The 26,801-nt window shown below is 49.3% G+C and overlaps 3 protein-coding genes and 1 long non-coding RNA gene across 5 annotated transcripts in view; 2 read left to right on the forward strand and 2 right to left on the reverse strand.

Moving 5' to 3' along the window:
- Window positions 1-3,573: 3,573 nt before the first annotated feature.
- On the reverse strand, window positions 3,574-5,288 carry LOC132469302 (E3 ubiquitin-protein ligase TRIM35-like). The gene is given in 3 exon segments (XM_060067253.1): window positions 3,574-4,118; window positions 4,121-4,553; window positions 4,773-5,288. Coding segments are annotated over 3 exon segments (1,494 nt in total).
- LOC132469344 (uncharacterized) lies at window positions 4,154-4,823 on the forward strand. Its single transcript, XR_009528408.1, has 3 exons — window positions 4,154-4,289; window positions 4,431-4,496; window positions 4,684-4,823. It is a non-coding gene; the product is annotated as an uncharacterized LOC132469344 (long non-coding RNA).
- Window positions 5,289-6,858: 1,570 nt separating the features above from the next.
- Window positions 6,859-12,995, forward strand: ifi30b (IFI30 lysosomal thiol reductase b). 2 transcript variants are annotated; one of them, XM_060067284.1, is made up of 9 exons: window positions 6,859-7,254; window positions 7,663-8,106; window positions 8,429-8,587; window positions 9,986-10,168; window positions 10,440-10,511; window positions 11,063-11,152; window positions 11,661-11,807; window positions 12,038-12,110; window positions 12,249-12,995. In XM_060067284.1, the coding sequence occupies exons 3-9, from the start codon at window positions 8,450-8,452 to the stop codon at window positions 12,302-12,304; spliced, it is 759 nt and encodes a 252-aa protein (XP_059923267.1). In that variant the 5' UTR covers window positions 6,859-7,254; window positions 7,663-8,106; window positions 8,429-8,449; the 3' UTR covers window positions 12,305-12,995. The 2 variants fall into 2 exon arrangements, with proteins under 2 accessions (XP_059923267.1, XP_059923268.1); XM_060067285.1 differs by lacking the exons at window positions 6,859-7,254; window positions 7,663-8,106 and having other exon boundaries at window positions 8,267-8,587.
- A 2,806-nt stretch (window positions 12,996-15,801) lies between these two features.
- Window positions 15,802-26,801, reverse strand: part of LOC132469432 (cAMP-specific 3',5'-cyclic phosphodiesterase 4C-like) — a 14,312-nt gene continuing 3,312 nt past the window's right edge. Inside the window, exons 2-15 of the mRNA XM_060067399.1 lie at window positions 25,454-25,621; window positions 24,906-24,942; window positions 24,611-24,684; window positions 24,345-24,394; window positions 23,873-23,985; window positions 22,877-22,970; window positions 22,288-22,445; window positions 21,911-22,009; window positions 21,067-21,231; window positions 19,820-19,919; window positions 18,857-19,011; window positions 17,933-18,055; window positions 16,938-17,120; window positions 15,802-16,363 (exon numbers count right to left, since the gene is read on the reverse strand). Of these exons, the coding sequence (XP_059923382.1) occupies window positions 16,025-16,363; window positions 16,938-17,120; window positions 17,933-18,055; window positions 18,857-19,011; window positions 19,820-19,919; window positions 21,067-21,231; window positions 21,911-22,009; window positions 22,288-22,445; window positions 22,877-22,970; window positions 23,873-23,985; window positions 24,345-24,394; window positions 24,611-24,684; window positions 24,906-24,942; window positions 25,454-25,621 (1,858 nt within the window). The 3' untranslated portion in view covers window positions 15,802-16,024. The remainder of the gene's footprint in view (window positions 16,364-16,937; window positions 17,121-17,932; window positions 18,056-18,856; window positions 19,012-19,819; window positions 19,920-21,066; window positions 21,232-21,910; window positions 22,010-22,287; window positions 22,446-22,876; window positions 22,971-23,872; window positions 23,986-24,344; window positions 24,395-24,610; window positions 24,685-24,905; window positions 24,943-25,453; window positions 25,622-26,801) is intronic.

Below are 26,801 nucleotides of genomic sequence, written 5' to 3' on the forward strand. Positions count from 1 at the left end.
TCTTAACCGCTTAGCTAGTGAACAAATTTGCAATGTGAAACAGCCAAAGTGGATTTTGAAAATCTAATGTTGGGTTCGGACATTCAGGGCTATTAGTACGAGTCAGAATAAAGCGAGGAAAAATTGACACAAATAGAGAAGGAGGCTGCTGCGGCTGCAGCTGAACGAGCCTTGCCCGTTGCCGAGGACGAGGAGCCGGAGTGTGCCGGTTTGCTCTGTTCGCCTATAGACACTAACACAGAGTCCCTGTGCTGCAGCAGATTTCAGCAATGCCAGTTTCTTCTAGAATAAATGGCTGAATCTGGTGAGGACGGGGCCATTTGTGTAACCTCTCACCCAGGCTTTACGCCTCATCTGAACAGTTGGGTATTGGACAGTGTTTGAAATAACGCTAGGTAACGTTACGCTAATGTTAGGTAACGCCGTTATTTTTTCAGTGACGGGGTAATCTAACTAATTACTTTTTCCGTCGTTATAACGCCGTTACCGTAACTACGTCACTATGAATTGATTGAATAATCTGCAGTTTCTAAAAATTCAGTTGGAAGTATATCAGGACCTTAAATTGGCAGTTCAACCATTTAACACATTAAGGCCAAGTGAAAACTGCTCAGAAAAGAACGCAAATAATTACTTTGCCAGGTAACTAGTTACTTTTATCATAGAATAATTCAGTCACTAACTCAGTTACTTTTTGGAACAAGTAGTGAGTAACTATAACTAATTACTTTTTTAAAGTAACGTTCCCAACACTGGTATTGGATACATATTTCCAGACCCAGAAACTGAACTGGAAACGCCAGCCAAAGCCCGCCGGGAGAAACAGACGTCTGAGGATAGAGTAAGTGTTGGTTGTAGCCAACACATTGGCTACAATAGTTTTGATTCCCGAACGTGACCATGTAGTTATCCGAAAGTAGCCGAAATAGCCTTCTATTGAGAACCTGCTAATATTTATTTATTTATCTCTTCAAAACAACTGTATGAGTTGCTGGCACCAGCATTCTGCATACAATCACCTTATTATCAAATAGATTAATACAATTAGTGGAGATATCTGCATCAACTTAAACAGTTTCCATGTTCAGTTTATTAACAACATTTGTAACATTTAAACAAGACTGCTAAGTCTGTGTGTATTTCAAAACAGAGAAACAAGAGCAAATGATTCACTGGGGTTTGCATTTAATTCAGATGCAGAATACGACTTAACGTTTTAACATTATTTAGGATCTTCATGCCACCGGCACATTTTGCGTGTTTCCATCGGTTATTGTCTACTTTTAATAAAGAAACCAAATGCAATATGTTCTTGTACTGTTGTGTTTTACTATAGTGGTCATTTAGATTGAAGATCAGATCATATTCCAGTGACCATAATGTGTTTGTGCATGTAAGACATGGATTTGTAGCCTACTCAACAAAGTATTCACGACAAGACATGTCTTCTTTCGCATAGCTCCTCCAAGCGATGTGTGTGTACACTATCGATTGAAGGAGCTATGCGAAAGAAGACATGTCTTGTCATTCCAACCGTAGGGCAACGTTTTGATATGTTGAGGGGAGTGCCTATATGCCTGCATTTATTAGAAAGAGCATATGCACAGAAAAGCAGACGGAGGGAGTTGCAATGGAGCTCCCATGAGTTTTTGAAGCCATGTGACACATCGCATAGAATCAGAATCACTTTTATTACATCTTATTGTACAGTACACAAGGGTAAAATTATTAGGCTTGGTTCCTCAACATTCACATAGCAGCAACAGTACAAGATAAAATAAATAAAGATAAGAAACCATATGTAAAGAAACGAATAAAAAATGTGAAATAAAAAATAAGTATAAAAATAAATAATTAAGTAGCAGTATCAATAATAATAAAAAATTTATGAGGTGTAATAAAGTGTGACTTGTAGGGTGTTCAAGTGGTAGTGATTCAGCCACAGATAGGGTTATTGTGCAGGCTTTGGTACCACCAAATAGGAGAGTATAAGCATAGGGGAGTTATCAACAGTATTTCTGACGTTTTTAGCCCAGAATTCATTATGTAATGCGAGGGAGCGCAACGCAACGTAGGCTTGATCTGAAACACGCCTTCTCTTGGCCTCTGTTGATTTGATTTTGATTTGATTTTGATTTGATTCAACTTTATTGTCACTAGCAGAGTATAGATACAAAACGAATGAAATGCTGACATCCAACCAGAAGTGCAAAAGAAGCATTTAAATACCAAAAAGTTAGCCGTTTAAAAAGTGCAGTGCTAGACAGTGCAGTTCAGCGCAGTAATGAGTGTAAACAGTTATACAGTGCAAGGCAGTAAAATGTAAACAGGTTGAACATTGCATAAAGTGAGATGCAACAGCTATGCACGTAACCATTTAAAAGTCCAGTGCTATACGGGGGGTGGGGGTTTGTTCAGCAGTGTTACAGCCTCTGGAACGAAACTATTCTTGTGCCTGGTGGTTTCTCTGTTGACATCTTGTCCAGACATCTAGATGATGACGCAACATAATGGAGGGGTGTGTCATTTCTTAGGGGAAGGGGAAGGGGAAGGGGAAGGGGAAGGGGAAGGGGGGAGGGGTAAGGGGAAGGGGGAAGGGGAGGAAAGGGGAATGGGCCTGACCCGGGGATTCCACCGGACGAATTTTTTAAAATTCACTTCCTGCACTGCTCGATCTGCTCTGTTGAAATTGACGCGGTTCAGCAACGGCTTGCGGCAAAAATAGGAATGCTACGGAATGATAGCGCTGCGGCACGGCGAGCCGCTCCTGGGACGCTGCTGAGACGTTCCGCAGCCGCGCCCGGTGGAAATGGTCTCATTGATTAGAGTGGAACCTATCTGCTGCGGTGACCGCGGCCAAGACGTGCCGCAGCCGTAACGCTGCCGTAACGTGTCCGGTGGAATCAGGCCTTTAACACCCCGTGCGATAGATAGAATCGTCTTGTGGTCAACTGTCATTTAATAGACATCTGACAGTGACAACTGATACATCCCAAACAGCGAGGGGAGAGAAAATACACAGACAGGAATAAACAGCATAGACTAAAACCAAAAGGATTAGAATTAAAGAAACAACCGTTTGATAGATGATTATTATTTTGATGATTATTATTTTGATGATTGTTTTTTCACATGTTACTTTTGTGTATGTCTTGTGTGAATCCATTTATACCAGTTAACAAGAAAACACTTTAATCTTTCACGTTTAATGATCCACAGGCTGTACGAAGACCTTCACTGACCATCCTCTATGTACACAGTATCTATATATATATATATATATATATATATATATATATATATATATATATATATGGTACTATATTTATATATATGTACAATACATATATATAAGATACTTTACTCATATTTATGTACACAGTATATATTTATATATACTATACTTATGTATACATATGTATTTATATATACGATACTATACTTATGTGTATATATAAATATATATACTATATTTATTTATGTATAAAGATATACATACACATGTATGATACTATACTTATGTATAGTAAGTACAGTGTGTGTACTTATGTACACACACACACAGGAAGCAGGTCAATCTAGAGTGCGTGAGGAGTCACCATACACTCTAACATCTTTGGTCCGGGCTTCACCTGCTGCTCCAACACTAAAATAAGGGAAGATGTTGTCAGTGAAAGTGTGTTGATGGGTGTAGATGAGAGTCATGTCTTCAGGGTCGTAGAAGGACACCTCCCCTCCATCATGGTCCAGCTGGACTCTGATCCTCTCTGGAGTCCTCTTCAATGTCTGGGTTTTACGAGTACCCTGAGTGTACTCTCCACTGGTATATAATAAACACCAGATCCCATTATCTGGTGAAAGAGTGTGCTCTTCTTTCCTCTCCACTGACTCTTTAACAACACCTATTCTCCAGATAGGAAGGTCTCCCACCTCCACCTCCCAGCAGTGTTCCCCTGAGCTGAAGCCCTCAGAGCCCAGAACCTCAGGGTACCTAGTGAACCTCTCTGGGTTGTTAGGAGCCTTCTGGGTTACATCGCTAACTCTCACGCTGGTCAGATCATCAGACAGAGAGAGCCAGGGTGCTGCAGTGTTTGGATCCAGAGTAACGGGGCTGAAGTGGTCCTCTGCCCCATCTTCTCCCAGACTCTGTGGACCAGGTTTCCCAGGTGTTTGGCCTCGTCCAGCAGCGCTCCAGGAAGCAGCTGGGGATCAGAACCGGAGAGCAGGGCTCTGGCGCTGGTCCGGGAGCGCGTGGAAGCGCTGAGGAACGACAGGCCGTCCTTCTGCAGGTCTGCTTCTACAGCCGAGAGACCCTCTGAGAGAGACCGGATCTGCTCCTGAAGGGTCTTCCTCTCCAGGAGGATCCTCTTCCTCTTCTGCTCCTCTTCCTCTCCCAGGGCCTCCACTCTGGCCTCCTCTTCCTCTCTCAGGAACCGGTGAAGCTGTTCAAACTCTGCTCTGATCCGCCTCTCGGTCTTCACCCGCTGTCCCTTGAGGTGAGGAACCATGGCCTCATACGTCTCCTCCAGCTCCTGGTGTCTCCTCCTCCTGGCCTGTAGAGCCATGAGATCATGTGTCAGCTGCTGCTTCAGCTCCTGGACTTGTTCTAGAGGAACCACTGTGTGACCCTGGTGGTGAGGGAACTGACACACAGGACACACAGCTCTCTGCTCCTCCTTACAGAACCACTTGATATCCTTTAAGTGCTCAGTGCAGACCACCTGGACCTTGTCAGAGGGGCCAGACCTCTGGGAGGGTTCAGTGCAGACCACCTGGGCCTCCTCAGAGGGGCCAGACCTCTGGGAGGGTTCAGTGCAGACCACCTGGGCCTCCTCAGAGGGGTCAGACCTCTGGGAGGGTTCAGTGCAGACCACCTGGGCCTCCTCAGAGGGGTCAGACCTCTGGGAGGGTTCAGTGCAGACCACCTGGGCCTCTTCTGAGGGGTCAGACCTCTGGGAGGGTTCAGTGCAGACCACCTGGGCCTCATCAGAGGGGTCAGACCTCTTGGAGGGTTCAGGGCAGACCACCTGGGCCTCATCAGAGGGGTCAGACCTCTGTCTTCCAGCGTAGGAGTCAGCGAGCTCCTTGATGGAAAAGTTAATGACTACATCCTTTGAGGATTTCCTCTTACAGACGGGACAGTTCTTGTTCTTAGCTTGGGCCCAGAAGTCCTGGAGACAGCTGGAACAGAAGCTGTGGTGATAGCCCAGAGACACCGGGTCCTTGAAGATCTCAGTGCACACGCTGCAGGTCAGGAAACTCTTGAACTGAGGGTTTTCCTCTGCCATTTTAGTGGAGGTCTAAAGTCTCTATCCTAAGCAACCCATCTGCTGTGAATGAATCGTGCAACACGGACAACCGGTCGGACAAGTCTCTACAGATGTCTTCCTGAGTTCTGAATTCTTTGTTAATAAATTCCAGAGGTGTGGTCTGTACCCTACACATTCAGGAGGTCTGGAAAAGAGAAACATATCAACTGTTATTGTTGTCGAGTTATAGCATTACTCTCCAACAATAACTATCAACCAATAACAGGCTGCATGGGACTTTACTTTACTATCATCTCTAATGAATACTATCTACCATCGGTACTTTAAGATTAACATCGTTCTTTGGTAATATATTCCAGAATACTAAAGTTATCTTGTAATATGGGTTTTGTGTTAATATATCCAAGAATACTAAAGTAAGTATATAATGTTAATGCACACTCTCTAACTTTATAATAACTGAATACACATTAACTTGCCCGGAATATGAGGCTATAAATAATACCAATGGCATAACTTTACTCACTTTGGTTCACGCGTCGAGGTAAAGTGATCCAAAACCAAAAGTAAACTCAGGTCGAGCGGTGGGAATAAACACTCAACCAATCAGAGGACTATGTGTGCCCAGGTGAAGTCGCCCTTCAATTACTATTGGACAGCGACAGACAGAGTGTCTGATGATGAAGGATCCTCCCCTCACAAATTAATGAGATAGAAAGGACATTCCTGTGACAATAAGAAATAATGTTGACATGAATGACAGTAATGAATCCCAATCATTGGACTTCCACAAAAACATCGACCCTTGATTCAACAGCAGTCCTTAACCGTTTTTAACTTGGTCATTTTACCGTTTTCTTTAAGGCCCAGACTTCAGTGATTGATATTAATACAGTATATTTCCAGATCATGTTTTAATCACTTATTAACTGGTCACATGAAACATGTTCATGTTCACATGAACGGACATTGGTTCTAAGAGTGTACCCTCACTGTGGGTCACAATGATACCTCCGCTCCCTTTCATTCGACCAGTGAATATGTGAATAAAACATGATCTAAAATCCCTCAGAACCCGTCCATCTCGCCTCAGTGCAGCAGGTTAAATGACACGCATAACTTAAACGCATCTGTCCATTTTTGCATTCTGTCCTGCTGCAGTTGTGGCACCAGACTCGTAGTCCTCTCCTGCCACCTAGAGGCCATGGTTTGTTACTACCGGCACTACCTTTCCTGGCCGGTGGGGAGCTCCAACCAGAACCAGTCCGAGAGGAGGGAATGTGTTTATCTGTCTACGGTTTAAATCCAGTTCATATTCAATTATTGCATTGGATACACATGTTTAAAGACTTATGACGATTCAGTAGAACTGAGGGAGACTCTCAGCGAGATCTCAGGTCAGTTTGGTACAGACTTCATCAACAAGGTCTAGTAGTACTCTGTGTAGTGATACTATAGTAATACTCTGTGTAGTGGTGCTATAGTAGTACTCTGTGTAGTGGTACAAATTAGTACTCAGTGTAGTAGTAATCTGTGTATTAGTACTATAGTAGTACTCTGTGTAGTAGTATTACTATAGCAGTACTCTGTGTACTAATCATCTAAGTAGTAGTACTATAGTAGTCCTCTGTGTAGTAGTAATCTATGTTGTAGTAGTAGTACTATAGTAGTCCTCTGTGTAGTAGTAATCTATGTATTAGTAGTACTATAGTAGTAATATGTGTAGTAGTAATCTATGTACTAGTAGTACTATGAATCCCAATCATTAGAACCTCCATGAAAACATCGACCTTGATCCTACAGCAGCCCTTAACCGTTTTTAATTTGGTCATTTGTCCGTTTCCTTCATTGATTGATATCAATACAGTACATTTCCAGATCATGTTTCATTATTCACATATTAACTGGTCACATGAAACAGAGTGTCTACTCTATGTAGAGTGTTTTATTCACTCTACACAGAGTAGTAGTACTCTGTGTAGTAGTACTCTGTGTTGTGGTACTATAGTAGCTCTCTGTGTAGTAGTACTCTGTGATGTGGTACTATAGTAGTACTCTGTGTTGTGGTACTATAGTAGCTCTCTGTGTAGTAGTACTCTGTGTAGTAGTACTCTGTGTTGTGGTACTATAGTTGTACTCTGTGTAGTAGTTCTCTGTGTTGTGGTACTATAGTAGTTCTCTGTGTAGTAGCACTCTGTGTTGTGGTACTATAGTAGCTCTCTGTGTAGTAGTACTCTGTGTAGTGGTACTATAGTAGCTCTCTGTGTAGTAGTACTCTGTGTAGTGGTACTATAGTAGCTCTCTGTGTAGTAGTACTCTGTGTTGTGGTACTATAGTAGCTCTCTGTGTAGTAGTACTCTGTGTAGTAGTACTCTGTGTTGTGGTACTATAGTAGTACTCTGTGATGTGGTATCATGTGATGCAGGCGGTCGCTGATCAGTGATGTCATTAAGTAATTAGTGCAGAACAGCCCATCGCTCCAAGAGGCTGCAGCCGTCACAGAGACCAGAAGACCAGGAGCTCTGAGCGTTCTGCAGCCTACTGAAGGGAACCAGAAGACCAGGAGCTCTGAGCCTTCTGCAGCCTGCTGAAGGGAACCAGTCAACCAGTGAACCAGTCAACCAGGGAACCAGAAGACCAGGAGCTCTGAGCGTTCTGCAGCCTGCTGAAGGGAACCAGTCAACCAGTGAAGCAGGGAACCAGAAGACCAGGAGCTCTGAGCGTTCTGCAGCCTGTTGAAGGGAACCAGTGAACCAGTCAACCAGTGAACCAGTGAACCAGGGAACCAGAGAACCAGTGAACCAGTGGACCAGTGAACCAGTGAACCAGTGGACCAGTGAACCAGAGAACCAGTGAACCAGTGAACCAGTGGACCGGTGGACCAGTGAACCAGTGGACCAGTGGACCGGTGGACCAGTGAACCAGTGGATCAGTGAACCAGTGGACCAGTGAACCAGGGGACCAGTGAACCAGTGGACCAGTGAACCAGGAGTGGACCAGTGAACCAGGGGACCAGTGAACCAGTGGACCAGTGAACCAGGGGACCAGTGAACCAGTGGACCAGTGAACCAGTGGACCAGTGAACCAGTGGACCAGTGAACCAGGGGACCAGTGAACCAGGGGACCAGTGAACCAGTGGACCAGTGAACCGGAGGCTGGTGTCGTTGGGGTCCTCCACCATGGCTCTGGGGCGCGGCCCGGCCCTGTGTCTGCTGGTTGTCATGGAGATGTGTGCGGGGGGCCCTCCCAGGAGGGCGTCGTGCCCGTACCCCCCCTCCCAGTGGTGCAGCTCCCTGCAGGTCGCCCTCCAGTGCCAGGTGGGTCCCAGCTCAGCCTGCTGCCTTAACCTAGAACACCTCAGTTAACCATCGCTAACACCTGAACTAACCATCTCTAACACCTCAACTAACCATCTCTAACCTAACACCTCAACTAACCATCTCTAACACCTCAACTAAACATCTCTAACACCTCAACTAAACATCTCTAACACCTCAACTAACCATCACTAACCTCAACTAACCATCTCTAACACCTCAACTAAACATCTCTAACACCTCAACTAACCATCACTAACCTCAACTAACCATCTCTAACCTAAACTAACCATCTCTAAGAGAACACCTAAACTAACTACCTCTACCATGTTGGTCTTGGTATCAGTTTGTGCTAACTCATTAGCACGCTGAAGGTTTTTAATCTAAATATATTTGTACAAAGTGGCCCCAAACGATTTGTGGTAGACTCACGGCTCACCTGTTCAGAGCTCACCTGGACTCACCTGTTCAGAGCTCACCTGGACTCACCTGTTCAGAGCTCACCTGGACTCACCTGTTCAGAGCTCACCTGTTCAGAGTTCACCTGGACTCACCTGTTCAGAGCTCACCTGACCTCACCTTTTCAGACCTCACCTGGACTCACCTGTTCAGAGCTCACCTGTTCAGAGTTCACCTGGACTCACCTGTTCAGAGTTCACCTGGACTCTGCGTAGCTCCCCCTTCCACCCCTCCATCTTATTGTATGTTGTACGTCCTGGCACTTAATGTACGCACTTATTCTATGTTGTACTTAGTTATAGTACTTAGTCGTGTGGCATCTTACCCTAGCTATCGTTGTTGTGTACAGGGAATGGGTTAACCTAGTGATGGTTAGTGCTTGGCACTCGGTCCTATGAACATCCTCACTGACAGATATATTGTTGTTTCTCTTCTCCTGACTAATGTTCTTATTGTGAGTCTCTCTGGGTCGAAGCGTCTCCTGAACGCCCTCAAGGTCAGAGCAGAACTCCAAACGGGAACGCCTTCAGCATGCTGCTGGAGGCGTTTCCCTGATCCCAGCCCCTCCTGGTCTGAGCTCCAATAGGAAGCAGCAGGCTCAGATTAAGGAGCCTCATGAGGAACATGTGACTTCAGTTTGGAGGGCTTGATCTGTGGACTGTTGAACCCTGAAGAACAACCTGGACAACTGTTCAGGGTTAAGGTCTTAACCAGGGGGGGTCCAGTCCTCTGGGGGGGTTGGTCCTCTTGGGGGGGGGGGGGGGGGGGGGTCCAGTCCTCTTGGGGGGGGGGGGGTCCGGTCCTCTGGGGGGTCTGGTCCCCTGGGGGGGGGGGGGGGGGGGGGGGTCCAGTCCTCTGGGGGGGTTGGTCTTCTGGGGGGGTCCAGTCCTCTGGGGGGGGGTTGGTCTCGTGGTGCTCAGGGCTGTGATCTCTCTCCAGGTCCAGAAGCAGTGCATGGAGCTGAGCGCCACGCGTCAGCGGAGCCCCCCGGTGGCGGTGGCGCTGTACTACGACAGTCTGTGTCCGGGCTCCCGTCTGTTCCTCACCCAGCAGCTGTTCCCCACCTGGACCCTTCTGCAGGACGTCATGGAGCTCACACTGGTCCCCTACGGAAACACTCAGGTACCCCGCTAGGACCCCAACCCCTGACCCCGACCCTAACCCTGACCCCTGACCCTAACCTCGACCCGACCCCGACCCTGACTCTGACCCCTGGACCTGTTATAGGACCTGGTCCTTGTCCTGCTCCTGGTGTAGGGCCTGGTCCTGGTCCTGGACCTGCACCTGGTCCTGGACCTGGACCTGGTCCTGATCCTGGTCCTGGACCTGGTCTAGGGCCTAGAGCAGGACCCTCCTAACCTCAGCTCCTCTCTGGGTTCCTCTGGGTCCCCAGGAGCTGCAGAACGCGACCGCGCCCTTCAGCTGTCAGCACGGAGAGGCAGAGTGCCAGAGCAACATGATGGAGGTCTACACCACCTCTTAACCTCCACCTCCTGGTGTAGCCTCCCTCTCTAGAGCCTCCTCCACCTCCACTTCCTCCTCTTCCTCCACCTCCTGGTGTAGCCTCCCTCTCTGGAGCCTCCTCCACCTCCCCCTCCTCCACCTCCTCCTCCTCCTCCTGGTGTAGCCACCCTCTCTTGAGCCTCCTCCACCTCCTCCTCCTCCTCCTCCTCCTCCTCCCCCTCCTCCTGGTGTAGCCTCCCTCTGTGGAGCCTCCTCCACTTCCCCCTCCACCTCCTCCTCCACCTCCTCCTCCTGGTGTATCCTCCCTCTCTTGAGCCATGAACCTTCAAAACCTTCAAAACAAAGGTCCTCTCCCCTACTTCCTCTCTCTGTTTCCCTTCCACTACTTCCTGTCTCCTGCTTCCTCTCCACTACTTCCTATCTCTAATTCCCTTCCACTACTTCCTGTCCCCTGCTTCCTCTCCACTACTTCCTGTCCCCTACTTCCTGTCCCCTGCTTCCTGTCTCTGGGGGAAACCCAAGTGGCAGGAAGTGACGTCAGCGTTTCCTCAGGCTTGCATCCTCCACCTGGCCGGCCCCGCCTCCCTCCAGATCATCCACTGCATGGAGGCCGCCGCCCACCTCCTCCAGGCCGCCCGACCGGTGAGTCACGCCCTCACCCTCTCACCCACCCTCAGCCTCTCACCCACCCTCAGCCTCTCACTCTCACCCACCCTCACCCTCTCACTCTCACCCACCCTCAGCCTCTCACCCACCCTCAGCCTCTCACTCTCACCCACCCTCAGCCTCTCACCCACCCTCAGCCTCTCACTCTCACCCACCCTCAGCCTCTCACCCTCTCACCCACCCTCAGCCTCTCACCCACCCTCAGCCTCTCACTCTCACCCACCCTCACCCTCTCCCTCACCCTCTCCCTCACCCTCTCACTCACCCTCATCCTCTCCCCTACCATCACCCTTACCATCTCACTCACTCTCACCCTCTCACTCTCACTCAACCTCTCACTCACCCTCACACTCCCCATCCCAAGATTTTGGTATTTTGTGAATCTTAAAATCTATATCACCTATAGCTGGGGCCCAGCTCAGAGTACACTTCCTGTCTGCTGATGACCACTTCCTGTCTGCTGATGACCACTTCCTATCCGTAGTGCGTGGAGCTGTACGCCCCGGCGCTGCGCTGGGCGGCGGTGGAGGTCTGCACGACGGGGGGGCGGGGGGGCCAGCTGATGAGGACCCACGCCGCCCGGACCCGGGCCCTGAAGCCCCCCCACGTCCCCTGGGTCACCTTCAACGGGGTGAGCCTCCTCTGGGGGGGTCTAGGACCGGGACTGGGACCTGGACCTGGTCTAGGACCGGGACCGGGACCTGGACCTGGTCTAGGACCGGGACCGGGACCTGGACCTGGTCTAGGACCGGGTCCCGGTCCTGGTCTAGGACCTGGACTAGGAACTGGACTAGGACCTGGTCTAGGACCTGGACCGGGTGTAGGACCTGGACCTGGGTTGACATGTGTGTGTGTTGACAGGAGCTGAGGGAGGAGGTCCAGGACCGGGCCCTGGGGTCGCTGTTCCACCTGGTGTGTGACCTCTACAAGGCGAGTGCTCCTCCCCTCTCCTCCCCCCTCCTCCCTCCTCCCCCACCCCTCCCTGCTCCTCCCTGCTCCTCCCCCCTCCCTCACCTGAGGGTGTGTGGTTCTTAATGCCTCGTCCTGATTGGCTGCTGTTGTTTCCAGGGAGGGAAGCCGCCGGCGTGCACCGGAGTGCCGGTCAGACTGGACCGGAGTCTCTGCTGAACGCGCCAAACGTTAGCATGTAGCAGAGCTATCTGACAGAGCTACCATTAGCATGTAGCGCTAACAGAGCTATCTAACAGAGCTAACATTAGCATGTGGCGCTAACAGAGCTATCTGACAGAGCTACCATTAGCATGTAGCGCTAACAGAGCTATCTGACAAAGCTAACATTAGCATGTGGCGCTAACAGAGCTATCTAACAGGGCTAACATTAGCATGGAGCACTAACAGAGCTATCTAACAGAGCTAACATTATTATGTAGCGCTAACAGAGCTATCTAACAGGGCTAACATTAGCATGGAGCACTAACAGAGCTATCTAACAGAGCTAACATTAGCAAGTAGCGCTAACTGAGCTAGCTGACAGAGCTCAATGCCTGAATAAAACTAACATTAGAATGACCATTCAATCTTTTAACTGCTAAATTTACTTTTGTGTTACCAAATGATGTTATCGCGCTTTATGTCAAGAACAGTTTTAATACAACTTTATCGATAGTACGTTTTGAACAGTCCAAACCTTTTACTGGTTCATAGTTTGAGTTTACAATCACTAAATATCAGTTATTGATCCCTGGATCACAAATCATGTTCGCATTTCAGGGATGATTGTCCTTCTTTGGAGAAGCTAAGCAATACTTAAAATTTGTACCAACCTATCAATAAATATTAAAACATTGTCCATTTCAAAGGTTGATTTTTCTGAGTTTGTCAATAAGTTGCTTGACTGTCCATATTGTTCCTCCTTCTTCTAACAAATGTACGTATTTGGAGTTGCTTTATATAAAAGCGTTTGCTAAACGCCCTGAAGGTAAACAAATGTAAATGACTGCAAATAGTCGTAGAAGGAATTGTACACTAATGCCTGAGAGTAACTTTGTCTCTGAATATCAACGCAGAAGCTCAAGTGTCAGATGTAGAATTTCTATTTAATTTTCCACTTAAAACACTCTGAACTCCCACTATTGTTATGGTTCAACATCATGAAACAAAAGGCAGTTGATGTAAGTCTCCACAGACACCGGGTGGGGTACATGGTTGGACCCTCAGGCTCCACAGCTTCATACGTTTACAGCAGCGATTCCCAACCCTGTTTAAGGAAGTCTCAGGTGACTTTTCTTGTGCTTCTCTTATAAATTGTGTTATTTAATATCATTAAATTGTTGAAGGGAGCCTGAGACTCAAGCATTTCATTGCTGTTGCTTTCATTTGTTTTGAATGTGACCTTTTTTTATATGATTATGCCGGTCCTTGGAAGACAAAGGTTGGGAACCCCTGCTTTACAGTACTTTGTCTCTTCGCTCAGAATAAATATTGTTTAGAACCAATGGAGGACGGGACACGAGATCAGCATGGAGATCTAATTGGACGTGGTAGTATTTACCCAGTGTTAGCACACCGCAAGCTAATGCTAATTATAATTAGCACTTCGCAAACTGATGCTAACCCTGTTTTTGCAGAGCACAAGCTTACGGTTACCTTGTATTGTCACAGCAGCTGTTAATGCTAACCCAGTATAAGCACACCACAATCAAATGCTAACCCTTTATTAGCACAGCACAAACTAATCCCAATCTGGGTCATCCCTATGTTCCCCAGGTCCTATGTTCCCTGTGTGCAAAAGGTTAGGGTCAGGTTTAGGGTTATGGTTAGGGTTAGGGTGAGGGTTAACCCTAAACCTAACCAATCGGAGGAGAGCCATTCTAACCAATCACAGGCGAATCAGAGGCGAAAAAGGCGGTACTTGCCCCTACAATCCTACGAAAAAAAGAATTGCTTACAGGGTCCTATGTTCACCAGTCTCATACAAAGCGGGGAACATAGGACCCGGGAACATAGGTACGCTCCCTCCCAATCCTGTATTAGCACAGCACACGGCAATGCTAACCCTGTATTAGCACAGCATAATCAAATGCCAACCAAGAATCAGCACAGAACAAGCTAATGCTGACCCATTGTTAGTACAATACAGAGCACAAGCTAATGCTAACCCTGTATCAGCGGAACACATAGCAACCCTGTAGCAGAAGCTAATGTTAACCCTGTAGGAGAAGCTAATGTTAACCCTGTATCAGAAGCTAATGCTAACCCTGCATCAGAAGCTAATGCTAACCCTGTATCCGAAGCTAATGCTAACCCTGTATCAGCGGAACACATAGCCACCCTGTATCAGAAGCGAATGCTAACCCTGTATCAGCGGAGCACATAGCCACCCTGTATCAGAAGCTAATGCTAACCCTGTATCTGAAGCTTATGCTAATGCAAATAACTATTAGGAGTAAGAAATAGGAATAAGAACAACTGATTAAACATTTTGAGACGGACAGAGGGCTGGAACGCCCTAACGGCGTTCTTATCAACCGTCGTGTGGTTAGGTTTAGGGCTGTGCAAAGTGACTTACTGCAAGTGTTATTTAATTTTAAGTGAGTGGAACTAAAAACAAAAACGATTTCTGTTACGATTGTTAACATTCTGTGGGCAAAACCTTTCAAAATCAAAGTAAAAAAAAAACAAGAGAACATGCGTCAATTTGTATTAATCGTAAAATAATATTGCGGTAACATGTAATTAACATGTTAAATTGCCAAGCCCTAATCAGAACACCTTGTGGACAGAAAACCTCCATCAAGCGGGTCAAACTTTGCTACCAGGAAGCTACAAGTTACAAAAGAGTAAAATACAGTTTAAAATATGGAAGTCAGACATAGAGCGGTTGATGTGTGAGGCAAGTGTGAGGCATCGAGACAATCATCGCGTCAAAAAGTCATTTTTAAAAGGTTGCCGGTACGAGGCTAGCTGGTTGGTTAACGTAGGGCCGAGCCGACCAGTCGACCGCCAACCCCTGCCTCGGTGTTGTGGTTCACTTTAATACCTACTGGCAGCATATGACATCAGCAACTAGTGACATCATCCCCAAGGGACCGGGAGGGGGTACCCCTCCGAGCTCCCCTCTGACCCCATCCTAAGAACAGCCGGTACCACTACCTCTTCCTCCATTGATTCAAGAAGGGTGCAAGGTGGCCTCATAGAGCACCCACTCATTGAGAGGACACCGTGCACCGCAGTCTGTGTGGATCGATGTTCAACCTTCAGTCCTCAAACCTTCTCAGCCACCGCCGGCCCCCGAGGTCCGGGGCCGGCCCCCCCACAAGGCCTCATCACGGGGTGAGGCTGACGGCTGTGGACGCTGTAGACGCTGTGGACGCTGGGAGGACCAGCACCCCGGGGGGCGGTGTCACTGACCGTCTCCACGCTCACTTGAGACCTTGCCAATAACTCGTACTAATAATAAATAATACTATTATTACTATGGTAATACCACGACTACCACAACAAAATACTCCCTCATCTGGGAACCGTCTGATCTCTGCGTTACTTCTGCCGTATCATCCGGTGTGGTGTAAAAACATAATACAAATAAAAATGATTTGAGGTGGGAGGGTTTGAATCTGGTTAGAGTAGTCTGCTTTGGTCTTCAAACTGGACTTCTTGCGCTAGGGGGCGCTGGGGGGCCGCACCGGATGGGTGGAAGGCAGCGTTTCTCCGGTACCTTCTAAGGGTCAAGGGTCAGGGTTAGGGTCGGGGTCAGGGTTAGGGTCAGGGGGAGAGAGGAGAGCCTCCAGTCTAAAGGGTCTCTGCTGATCACAGTCTATATTGGTGCACGAAAACACGATCAGCTGCACCTCTCGTTCCCACGGTAACCCCTGGAGGCGTCAGGGGTTACGTGTCCTCCTCCTGTCCCTCCCCCTCCTTCCCTCCCTCCTTCTCCTCTTCCTCCTCCTCTTCCTCCTCCTCCTCCTCTTCCTCCTCCTTCTCCTCCTCCTCCTCCTCCAGAGTCAGTTCAAACTGGAACTTGTCTCCGGCAGACGGCGCAGCAGGAGGAACGTCCGGCCCCGGGGCCCCTGGGGGGGCCCGGCCCTGGGGGGGGCTCCCGGGCATCATGCTGTGGTAGTACTCCCGGTTGTCCTCCAGGGCGTCCAGCAGCTCCTGGGCGTCGGGGTGGACCAGGTCGGCCCAGGCCTCCCACAGAGGGTGGACCACGTAGTCGATGAAGCCCACCTGGGGCAACACAGGGTCAGGGTCAGGGTCAGGAGCTAGGGTCAGGGTCAGGAGCTAGGGTCAGGAGCTAGGGTCAGGATCAGGGTCAGGATCAGGGTCAGGGTCAGGAGCTAGGGTCAGGAGCTAGGGTCAGGGGTCAGGAGTTAGGGTCAGGAGCTAGGGTCAGGATCTAGGGTCAGGGTCAGGATCAGGGTCAGGGTTAGGGTCAGGGGTTAGAGGTCAGGGTCTAGGGTTTAGGGGTCAGGGTCAGGGTTAGGGTCAGGGTCAGGGTCAGGGTCTAGGGTCAGGGTCAGGGTCAGGGTCTAGGGTCAGGGTTAGGGTCAGGGGTTAGAGGTCAGGGTCTAGGGTCAGGGGTCAGGGTCTAGGGGTCAGGGTTAGGGTAAGCTCATTACCTGAGAGGTGTAGGTTACCGTTATCTGTAGATCATTCATGTAAACAGTGTTACATACATTGAGATAATGAAGGGTATAGAGAGTAGATAATGAAGGTTAGATATATTTAGATATGTAAATGAGGATGATGAAGCTCTGTATGTACGTGTAGAAGGTCCATGTATCCATGAGGTTCTACAGACCTGGCTCTTCTCCACCGAGGCGTTGTGTTTGTCACACATGGGGCTGATCTCCAAGCCCTCGTCCCGCTCTCGGTCGCCCTGGGTGAAGAACTCTTCCATGATGCGGTCCGTCCAGCGCCGGTACAGAGGCAGCGGCTTGGTCGGGTTGCTCAGGTCAGCGCAGTGCACCATGTTCTGGAGGACCTGCAACGAGAACCTACATGAGGTTCTGGAGGAACTACAACGAGAACCTACAACGAGAACCTACATGAGGTTCTGGAGAACCTACAACAAGAACCTACATGAGGTTCTGGAGAACCTACAACAAGAACCTACATCAGGTTCTGGAGAACCTACAACAAGAACCTACATGAGGTTCTGGAGGACCTACAACAAGAACCTACAACAAGAACCTACATGAGGTTCTGGAGAACCTACAACGAGAACCTACATGAGGTTCTGGAGAACCTACAACAAGAACCTACATGAGGTTCTGGAGAACCTACAACAAGAACCTACATGAGGTTCTCCAGGACCTACAGAACCTGCACGATGTTCTGGAGAACCTACAACATGACCATGATACATGGCGTCATGCAGAGCCTGGGAGAACCTCCTCTTCTCCAGGTAGCATTAGCCCCGCACTGAGGCTCATCGCTCAGTGCAGGTCACTAGACACCGGCTCCCCTAGAAGGCCGGACCGCTCCACTGCTAGCCTCGGGGAGCCCGGTGGCTAAAGGCTACAGGCTAACCAGGCTCACCTGGACCGCTCCACTGCTAGCCTCGGGGAGCCCGGTGGCTAAAGGCTCCAGGCTCACCTGGACCGCTCCACTGCTAGCCTCGGGGAGCCCGGTGGCTAAAGGCTACAGGCTAACCAGGCTCAGCTGGACCGCTCCACTGCTAGCCTCGGGGAGCCCGGTGGCTAAAGGATACAGGCTCACCTGGACCGCTCCACTCCTAGCCTCGGGGAGCCCGGTGGCTAAAGGCTACAGGCTAACCCGCAGCTCCAGGCTCACCTGGATGCGGTCCGAGTAGTTGTCCAGCAGCAGGACCCCCTGGCTGGTCACCTTCTTGGTCTCCACCATGGTCTTCATGTCCGCAAGGGAGTTCATGTGTTTGGACATGTCTGTTGCCAGCACCTGGTCACCGTGGAAACAAGCAGAGACATCAACAACGGGTCACGTCTCAGTCCCTCAGGTCCCGGGCCGCCCTGGGCCAGTCCACCGTCCTCAGAGAGGAAGTGGACTGGACCGCTGTAAAAGTGACTGTAGTGTAACACTACTGTAACACTACAGGGTAACACTAGTGTAACACTGCAGGGTAACACTAGTGTAACACTAGTGTAACACTGCAGGGTAACACTAGTGTAACACTGCAGGGTAACACTAGTGTAACACTACAGGGTAACACTAGTGTAACACTGCAGGGTAACACTAGTGTAACACTGCAGGGTAACACTAGTGTAACACTGCAGGGTAACACTAGTGTAACACTACTGTAACACTACAGGGTAACACTAGTGTAACACTGCAGGGTAACACTAGTGTAACACTACTGTAACACTACAGGGTAACACTAGTGTAACACTGCAGGGTAACACTAGTGTAACACTACTGTAACACTGCAGGGTAACACTAGTGTAACACTGCAGGGTAACACTAGTGTAACACTAGTGTAACACTGCAGGGTAACACTAGTGTAACACTACAGGGTAACACTAGTGTAACACTGCAGGGTAACACTAGTGTAACACTGCAGGGTAACACTAGTGTAACACTGCAGGGTAACACTAGTGTAACACTACTGTAACACTGCAGGGTAACACTAGTGTAACACTGCAGGGTAACACTAGTGATACCCTGCGGTGTTACACTAGTGTTACCCTGCAGGGTAACACTAGTGTAACACCGCAGTGTAACGGCTCTAACACCCAGCCTCACCATGTCGATGACCATCTTGCGCAGCGAGTGGCGCTGCTTGCTGCCGAGGTTCTGGAAGATGTCACAGTTGTGCTCCTGCAGCAGCTTGAAGCCCACGGCCAGGTGGTGGTTCTCCAGCACCGACGAGTCGTTGTACATGAGGGCCAGCTCCGAGCCTGCAGGAGGACAGGCTGTGGTCTGGTATCAGAGGGACCATGGCTGTGGTGTTACATGGTCCAAGACCTACTGGTTAGTGTTACCAGAGACTAGGACCCACTGGTTAGTGTTACATGGTCTAAGACCTACTGGTTAGTGTTACATGGTCTAAGACATACTGGTTAGTGTTACATGGTCTAAGACCTACTGGTTAGTGTTACCTGGTCTAAGACCTACTGGTTAGTGTTACATGGTCTAAGACCCACTGGTTAGTGTTACCACAGACTAAGACCTACTGGTTAGTGTTACCTGGTCTAAGACCTACTGGTTAGTGTTACCAGAGACTAAGACCCACTGGTTAGTGTTACCAGAGACTAAGACCTACTGGTTAGTGTTACCAGAGACTAAGACCTACTGGTTAGTGTTACCACAGACTAAGACCTACTGGTTAGTGTTACCAGACTAAGACCTACTGGTTAGTGTTACCAGAGACTAAGACCTACTGGTTAGTGTTACCAGACTAAGACCTACTGGTTAGTGTTACCAGAGACTAAGACCTACTGGTTAGTGTTACCACAGACTAAGACCTACTGGTTAGTGTTACCAGAGACTAAGACCTACTGGTTAGTGTTACCAGAGACTAAGACCTACTGGTTAGTGTTACCAGACTAAGACCTACTGGTTAGTGTTACCAGAGACTAAGACCTACTGGTTAGTGTTACATGGTCTAAGACCTACTGGTTAGTGTTACCAGAGACTAAGACCTACTGGTTAGTGTTACCAGTGACTAAGACCTACTGGTTAGTGTTACCACAGACTAAGACCTACTGGTGTTGACCATGAACTGGTTGGTGAGTCCTGGGTGATCCACGTCGTGGATGGCACTGGCGAACAGCACGGCCATGATCTCCAGGCTGGTGAAGACCTCCTGGTGGGAGACATTAACAATATCATTACATTACATTACATTATCATTACAATAACATTACATTTACGTTACAATAACATTACATTACATTACATTATCATTGCAATAACATCCCATTTACATTACAATAACATTACATTACATTATCATTACAATAACATTACATTAACATTACATTATCATTACAATAACATAACATTACATTACATTATCATTACAATAACATTACATTTACGTTACATTCAGGGCATTTTGCTGTCGCTTCTATCCAAAGCGACATCACCCCTTCATTCACACATTCACACCCGGACGGCGAGTCAGCCACGCAGGGCGACAGCCAGCTGGCAGGAGCAGACAGGTGGAGGCGTCAGGGACACCTCACAGCCGCAGGCAGGTGGAGGGCACCACCCACCTCCAGGGTGGGGGTGGAGAGCGGCAGGCAGGTGGAGGGCACCACCCACCTCCAGGGTGGGGGTGGACAGCAGGAGGCGGGTGGAGGGCACCACCCACCTCCAGGGCGGGGGTGGAGAGCAGCAGGCGGGTGGAGGGCACCACCCACCTCCAGGGCGGGGGTGGAGAGCAGCAGGCGGGTGGAGGGCACCACCCACCTCCAGGGCGGGGGTGGAGAGCAGCAGGCGGGTGGAGGGCACCACCCACCTCCAGGGTGGGGGTGGACAGCAGGAGGCGGGTGGAGGGCACCACCCACCTCCAGAGCGGGGGTGGAGAGCAGCAGGCGGGTGGAGGGCACCACCCACCTCCAGGGCGGGGGTGGAGAGCAGCAGGCGGGTGGAGGGCACCACCCACCTCCAGGGTGGGGGTGGACAGCAGGAGGCGGGTGGAGGGCACCACCCACCTCCAGAGCGGGGGTGGAGAGCAGCAGGCGGGTGGAGGGCACCACCCACCTCCAGGGCGGGGGTGGAGAGCAGCAGGTGGGTGGAGGGCACCACCCACCTCCAGAGCGGGGGTGGACAGCAGGAGGCGGGTGGAGGGCACCACCCACCTCCAGAGCGGGGGTGGAGAGCAGCAGGCGGGTGGAGGGCACCACCCACCTCCAGAGCGGGGGTGGAGAGCAGCAGGCGGGTGGAGGGCACCACTCACCTCCAGGGCGGGGGTGGAGAGCAGCAGGCGGGTGGAGGGCACCACTCACCTCCAGGGCGGGGGTGGAGAGCAGCACGTGGGTGGAGTGCACCACGTCGGCGGCGTGCAGGCTGTTGTGGTAGGCCACGTCGTGGTGGTAGTGGTCCTCCAGGGTCAGCATGAAGCTGAGGAAGGTGTCGGCTGGGATCCTGAAGGACTGCAGGAGGCCTCGCTCCTAGCAGGGAGCAGAGGGTTAACCCTGACTCATGCTAACCTTAACTAATGCTAACACTAACTAATACTAACCTTAACTAACACTAACTAATACTAATCTTAACTAATACTAACCTTAACTTATGCTAACCGTAACTAACCCTAACACTAACTAATACTAACCTTAACTAAGACTAACTAATACTAACGTTAAGTATCCCTAACCATAACTAATACTAACCTTAACTAACACTAACTAATGCTAATTTTAACTAACCATAACCCTTACTTCAGGAGGCCTCGCTCCTAACAGGGGATCAGAGGGGTTAACCGTTACTAATACTAACCTTAACTAACCCTAACACTAATTAATACTTACCTTATCTAATACTGACCTTAACTAATACTAACCTTAACTAACCCTAACTAATACTGACCTTAACTAACGCTAACACTCACTATTTCTAACCTTAACTAACCCTAACTAATACTAACCTTCACTAACACTAACCCTGCCCTTTCAACCTACCTGGATGATGAAGGTCATGACCTCTGACCCTACCTGGATGATGAAGGTCATGACCTCTGACCCTACCTGGATGATGAAGGTCATGACCTCTGACCCTACCTGGAAGATGACGGCCGTGACCTCTGACCTCTGACCCTACCTGGAAGATGACGGTCGTGACCTCTGACCCTACCTGGAAGATGCTGTACATGAGGACGGTCAGCGGTCGGTCTCCAGAGTGTTCTCCAATCCTGAAGATGTCCAGACCCCACTGACCCAGGTCCTCCATGTCCTGGACACACGCACGCACGCACGCACGCACGCACGCACGCACGCACGCACGCACGCACGCACAGACGCAGGCACGCACACACAGACGCAGGCATGCACACACACACACACACACACACAGATACGCATACACAGTTAGGAAAAGGTGTTTGTGTGAGTGTACATGTCTGTCTGTGTGTGTGTGTGTGTGTGTGTGTGTGTGTGTGTGTGTGTGTGTGTGTGTGTGTGTGTGTGTGTGTGTGTGTGTGTGTGTGTGTGTGTGTGTGTGTGTGTGTGTACCTGAGCCAGCATGTCTTCGTGGGGGGGGCTGACCCCGAAGCGGGGGATGGCGACCAGGGCGGGGGCGGGGGTGGTCTTCCTCACACTGATCTGAGACATGGGCCTCCTCTTCCTCTCCTGAGGGGGCGGAGCCAGCATCTCTACATCCTGCTGCCTCTCTGACACACACATTAACACACACACATTAACACACACATTAACACACACATTAACACACACACATTAACACACACATTAACACACACACACACACACATTAACACACACACATTAACACACACACAACAACACACACACACACACACACACACACACACACATTAACACACACACATTAACACACACACACACATTGACACACACACACATTATCACACACACGTTAACACGTATTAACACACACACATTAACACACACACACACACACACACACACACACACAGTGGTGGAGGTGGTGGTGGGGGAGCTGGTGGTGCCGGTGGTGGAGGGGGGATGGTGTTGCAGGTGGTGGAGGGGGAGCTGGTGGTGCCGGTGGTGGAGGTGGTGGAGGTGGTGGGTGGAGGTGAGGTTGGGTGGAGGTGCTACTGACCCAGGAAGGTGGAGGAGATGAACTCTGAGACCTGGTTCCCTGAGCGGCTCGTCTCCGACAGCTGGTTCAGCTCCCGGTTCAGCATCCGCTTGAACTGAACACATCCACCGTTAGAGCAGAACCCGTTAGAGCAGAACCCCCCCGTTAGAGCCCCCCCCCGTTAGAGCCCCCCCCCGTTAGAGCCCCCCCCGTTAGAGCAGAACCCCGTTAGAGCAGAACCCCCCCGTTAGAGCCCCCCCCCGTTAGAGCCCCCCCCCGTTAGAGCAGAACCCCGTTAGAGCAGAACCCCGTTAGAGCAGAACCCCCCCCCGTTACAGCCCCCCCTTGTTACAGCAGGCCCCCCGTAATCTCGTAAACCCTAAATTTGTTGTTTCCCTCTCAAGCGTGATTGGATGTGCAGGCGCCACTGATTAGGACGGCCTTCAGCCTATCAGCAATCACCTTCGCTTTCCGCCAAAGTCAACTCCATGGTCAGATTTAGATGAGACGATTGTTGATTTGATTGATGAAAAAACGGAGAAACTCACACATACATACAATTGTTAGCTGAATTTTCTTTTCTGATATTACATATTTATGTAGGCTGAGCAATTGTTTTTATGTTCTTGAGTATACTGTTATACTGTATACTATTGTGCTATTGCCTTGTGGGCAAGTGAGAAATGTTAAATAAAGCAACATGATGGAAATGACTCCATAACTCCATGTAGGACGTTGCTACACATAAATGTAAGCACTGTGGCAGTAGTAATGCAATATTTAGAAAATTTACTCTTGTACTCTTGATACTCAAGTACTTTTAAAAACAAGTACTTTTACTCAAGTAAGGAAGCTGTGTACTCTGTCCGCCTCTGGTAGTATGTAATGTGTATTGTGTACTGTGTGTACTGTTTAGTGTGTAATGTGTTATGTGTAGTGTGTAGTGTGTAGTGTGTACTGTGTAATGTGTAATGTGTAGTGTGTAGTGTGTAGTGTGTAGACGGTAGTGTGTAGCACCTTGTGGGAGGCCATCTCGCTGACTGAGTCCCTGGTCTGCAGCGTCTCCAGCTGGTCCAGACACCAGTCCAGCTCCTCCATCGTCTCCAGCGCCAGCCTCCGGGACGGCTCCTCTGGAGCAAAGGTCACGCCAAAGGTCACACAAAAGGTCACACCGAAGGTAACACCGCAGGTAACACCAAAGGTCACATAAAATAGACACCAAAGGTGTCAGCAGGTGAACAGCAGAGAGCAGGTGAACAGCAGGTGAACAGCAGGTGAACAGCAGGTGAACAGCAGGGGAACAGCAGGGGAACAGCAGGGGAACAGCAGGGGAACAGCAGGTGAACAGCAGGTGAACAGCAGGGAGCAGGTGAACAGCAGGGGAACAGCAGAGAGCAGGTGAACAGCAGGGGAACAGCATCACATTCAGCCATGCAGTGGATTCTACTTCCTGTTGAGACTTCAAAATAAAAGCCTGGAGGAGTCTAACCTGGTGAAGACGGTTTACAGGCAGGAGGCTGACTTACTGATGACCGCCTGCTGAGAAAACAGACAGTAGGTCAGTTATCTGTTCAGTCAGTCAGCTGTTCAGTCAGTCAGTCAGTCAGCTGTTCAGTCAGCCAGTCAGCTCTTCGTTCAGTCAGCTGTTCAGTCAGTACGCTGTTCATTCAGTCAGCTATTCAGTCAGTCAGTCAGTCAGTCAGCTAATCAGTCAGTCAGTCAGTCAGCTGTTCAGTCAGTCAGTCAGTCTCTTACTTGCTGTTCCCTCTGTCCTGCAGGTCGGTCAGAGACGCAAAGTTACTCCTCACAGTCCTCAGGCTGGCCAGGATCTACAGACAGACAGACAGACAGACAGACAGACAGACAGACAGACAGACAGACAGACAGACAGACAGACAGACAGACAGACAGACAGACAGACAGACAGACAGACAGACAGACAGACAGACAGACAGACAGACAGGCAGAAAGTGTTAGTGGTGATGAGGTAAGACCCCCTGGTGGGTGGGTGATCTTGTTGCCTAGTGGGAGGAGGGAGAAGGGTACTGACCTGGGCAAATGGAGTCACTATCATGTCCTCTCCGTGCCTGGACAGACAGAGGGACAGACGGATAGAGGGACAGACAGAGGGACAGAGGGACAGACAGACAGACAGACAGACAGACAGACAGACAGACAGACAGACAGACAGACAGACAGACAGACAGACAGACGAAAGTAAGACTGAGGTATGAACTTGTTGGATAGAGAAAGAGGAGGAGAGGAGGAGAGAAGAGGAGGCGAGAAGATGAGAGAGGAGAGAGGGGAGAAGACAAGGGAGGAGAGAAGAGGAGGAGAGAGAAGAGGAGGAGAGAGGGGAGGAGAGGATGAGAAGGGAAAGGAGGTACAGCAGGGTGGTGTTAGAGGGAGGAGGTGCAGCAGGGTGGTGTTAGAGGGAGGAGGTGCAGCAGGGTGGTGTTAGAGGGAGGAGGTGCAGCAGGGTGGTGCAGAGGAGGAGGTGCAGCAGGGTGGTGTTAGAGGGAGGAGGTGCAGAGGGAGGAGGTACAGCAGGTGGTGCAGAGGAGGAGGGGCAGCAGGTGGTGCAGAGGAGGGGCTCACAGGTCGCCGGGGGAGGAGGTGCTCCGGGAGCTCGTCTTGGGGGACAGGTCGAAGTCCGAGTCGGAGCGGTACAGGAAGGACTCGCGGCGCTGGCCGGCCTGGAGGACCAGCCCCGGGCGGGGCTCCAGGGGGCTGCGGGGCTCCGAGAGCCCGTTCTCCACATCAGAGCTACAGCCAGGAGACAGACCCACATCTACATGACACAACTAAACTAGAACTCAATATGTATTAATAGATATACATGTATATAGATAGAACTAATAAGTAATCTATACCTTTTCATAACTAGAAGTTATCAATATATATTAATATATATACATTTATTATATATATAACTAATAACTAATCAATACTTATACATAACTAGAACGTATCAATATATATCAATAACTAGAACTAATCAATAACTATTATTAATGTAAATATAACTAATAACTAGAACTAGCAATAAGGAACAATACATCAATAACTATTCATCAATATTAAAACTAGGGCTGTCAGTTAAACGAGTTATTAACGGCATTAACGCAAACCATTTTTAACAGCGTTAATTTTTTTATCGCGCGATTAATGCAATTCTTTTAATTATTTTTTTTCTTTGGCTCAAAACAAAGAAGCAGTAGCCTGACTGCTATGTTCAAGGCAGTATGTTTGTATGTTCATCGTTTAATTGCATTATAGGCTTTTTTTTTTATCGTCCTGTTTTGATCAGTATATGCCAATGTTGTCAATAAATCAATAAAAAAACATTTGCACAAGTCAAGCCGATGCACTTCTCCATGTTGATAAGAGCATTAAAATGAGAACAATTAATGGGACAAAGAAATCAAGGGATATTTAGCATAGAAAAAAAGAAGTAATTAATCGTGATTGCTCGCGATTAATCGTGAGTTAACTATGACATTAATGCGATTAATAGCAATTAAATATTTTAATCGCTTGACAGCACTAATTAAAACATATCCATAAATATCAATACCAGGAGCAACCACTAGAGGGGGCGCTCAGACACATTTTACAGAGTGGTGTGCTCCCAGGATCAGCCACTAGAGGGTTTGTTAGGAGGGGCCGGGCTGGGACGAGGAAAAACAACGAATCTGCAGTGACTTGCCGAAGGACCGGACAGACTACACTGTCTGACACATGCACACACCAAAACAACCACACACACCCAGACACACACAGACACACCCAAATACACACACACAGTCAAATACGTACAGACACACACAGACAGGGGGGGGCGAGGAGCGAGGAGCTCTTCTGCTTTAAGACGGGTCAGAACAGGACGCTCTCCCGGCCGCTCGCTGCCGGGGGAACGCAGCGCTGCAGCGTGTAGAAACCAGCT

Source organism: Gadus macrocephalus, chromosome 12 (assembly GCF_031168955.1).
Source record: "Gadus macrocephalus chromosome 12, ASM3116895v1".
NCBI lineage: Eukaryota > Metazoa > Chordata > Actinopteri > Gadiformes > Gadidae > Gadus > Gadus macrocephalus.

What these genes read in the sequence shown, in the direction of transcription:
- ifi30b (XM_060067284.1), top strand. Translation starts at nt 8,450, where the DNA reads ATGGCTCTGGGGCGCGGCCCGGCCCTGTGTCTGCTGGTTGTCATGGAG. An exon ending in AGGTCGCCCTCCAGTGCCAG is followed by an intron (nt 8,588 to 9,985) that starts GTGGGTCCCAGC and finishes ATCTCTCTCCAG; the next exon opens with GTCCAGAAGCAGTGCATGGA. An exon ending in GTGTGACCTCTACAAGGCGA is followed by an intron (nt 12,111 to 12,248) that starts GTGCTCCTCCCC and finishes GTTTCCAGGGAG; the next exon opens with GGAAGCCGCCGGCGTGCACC.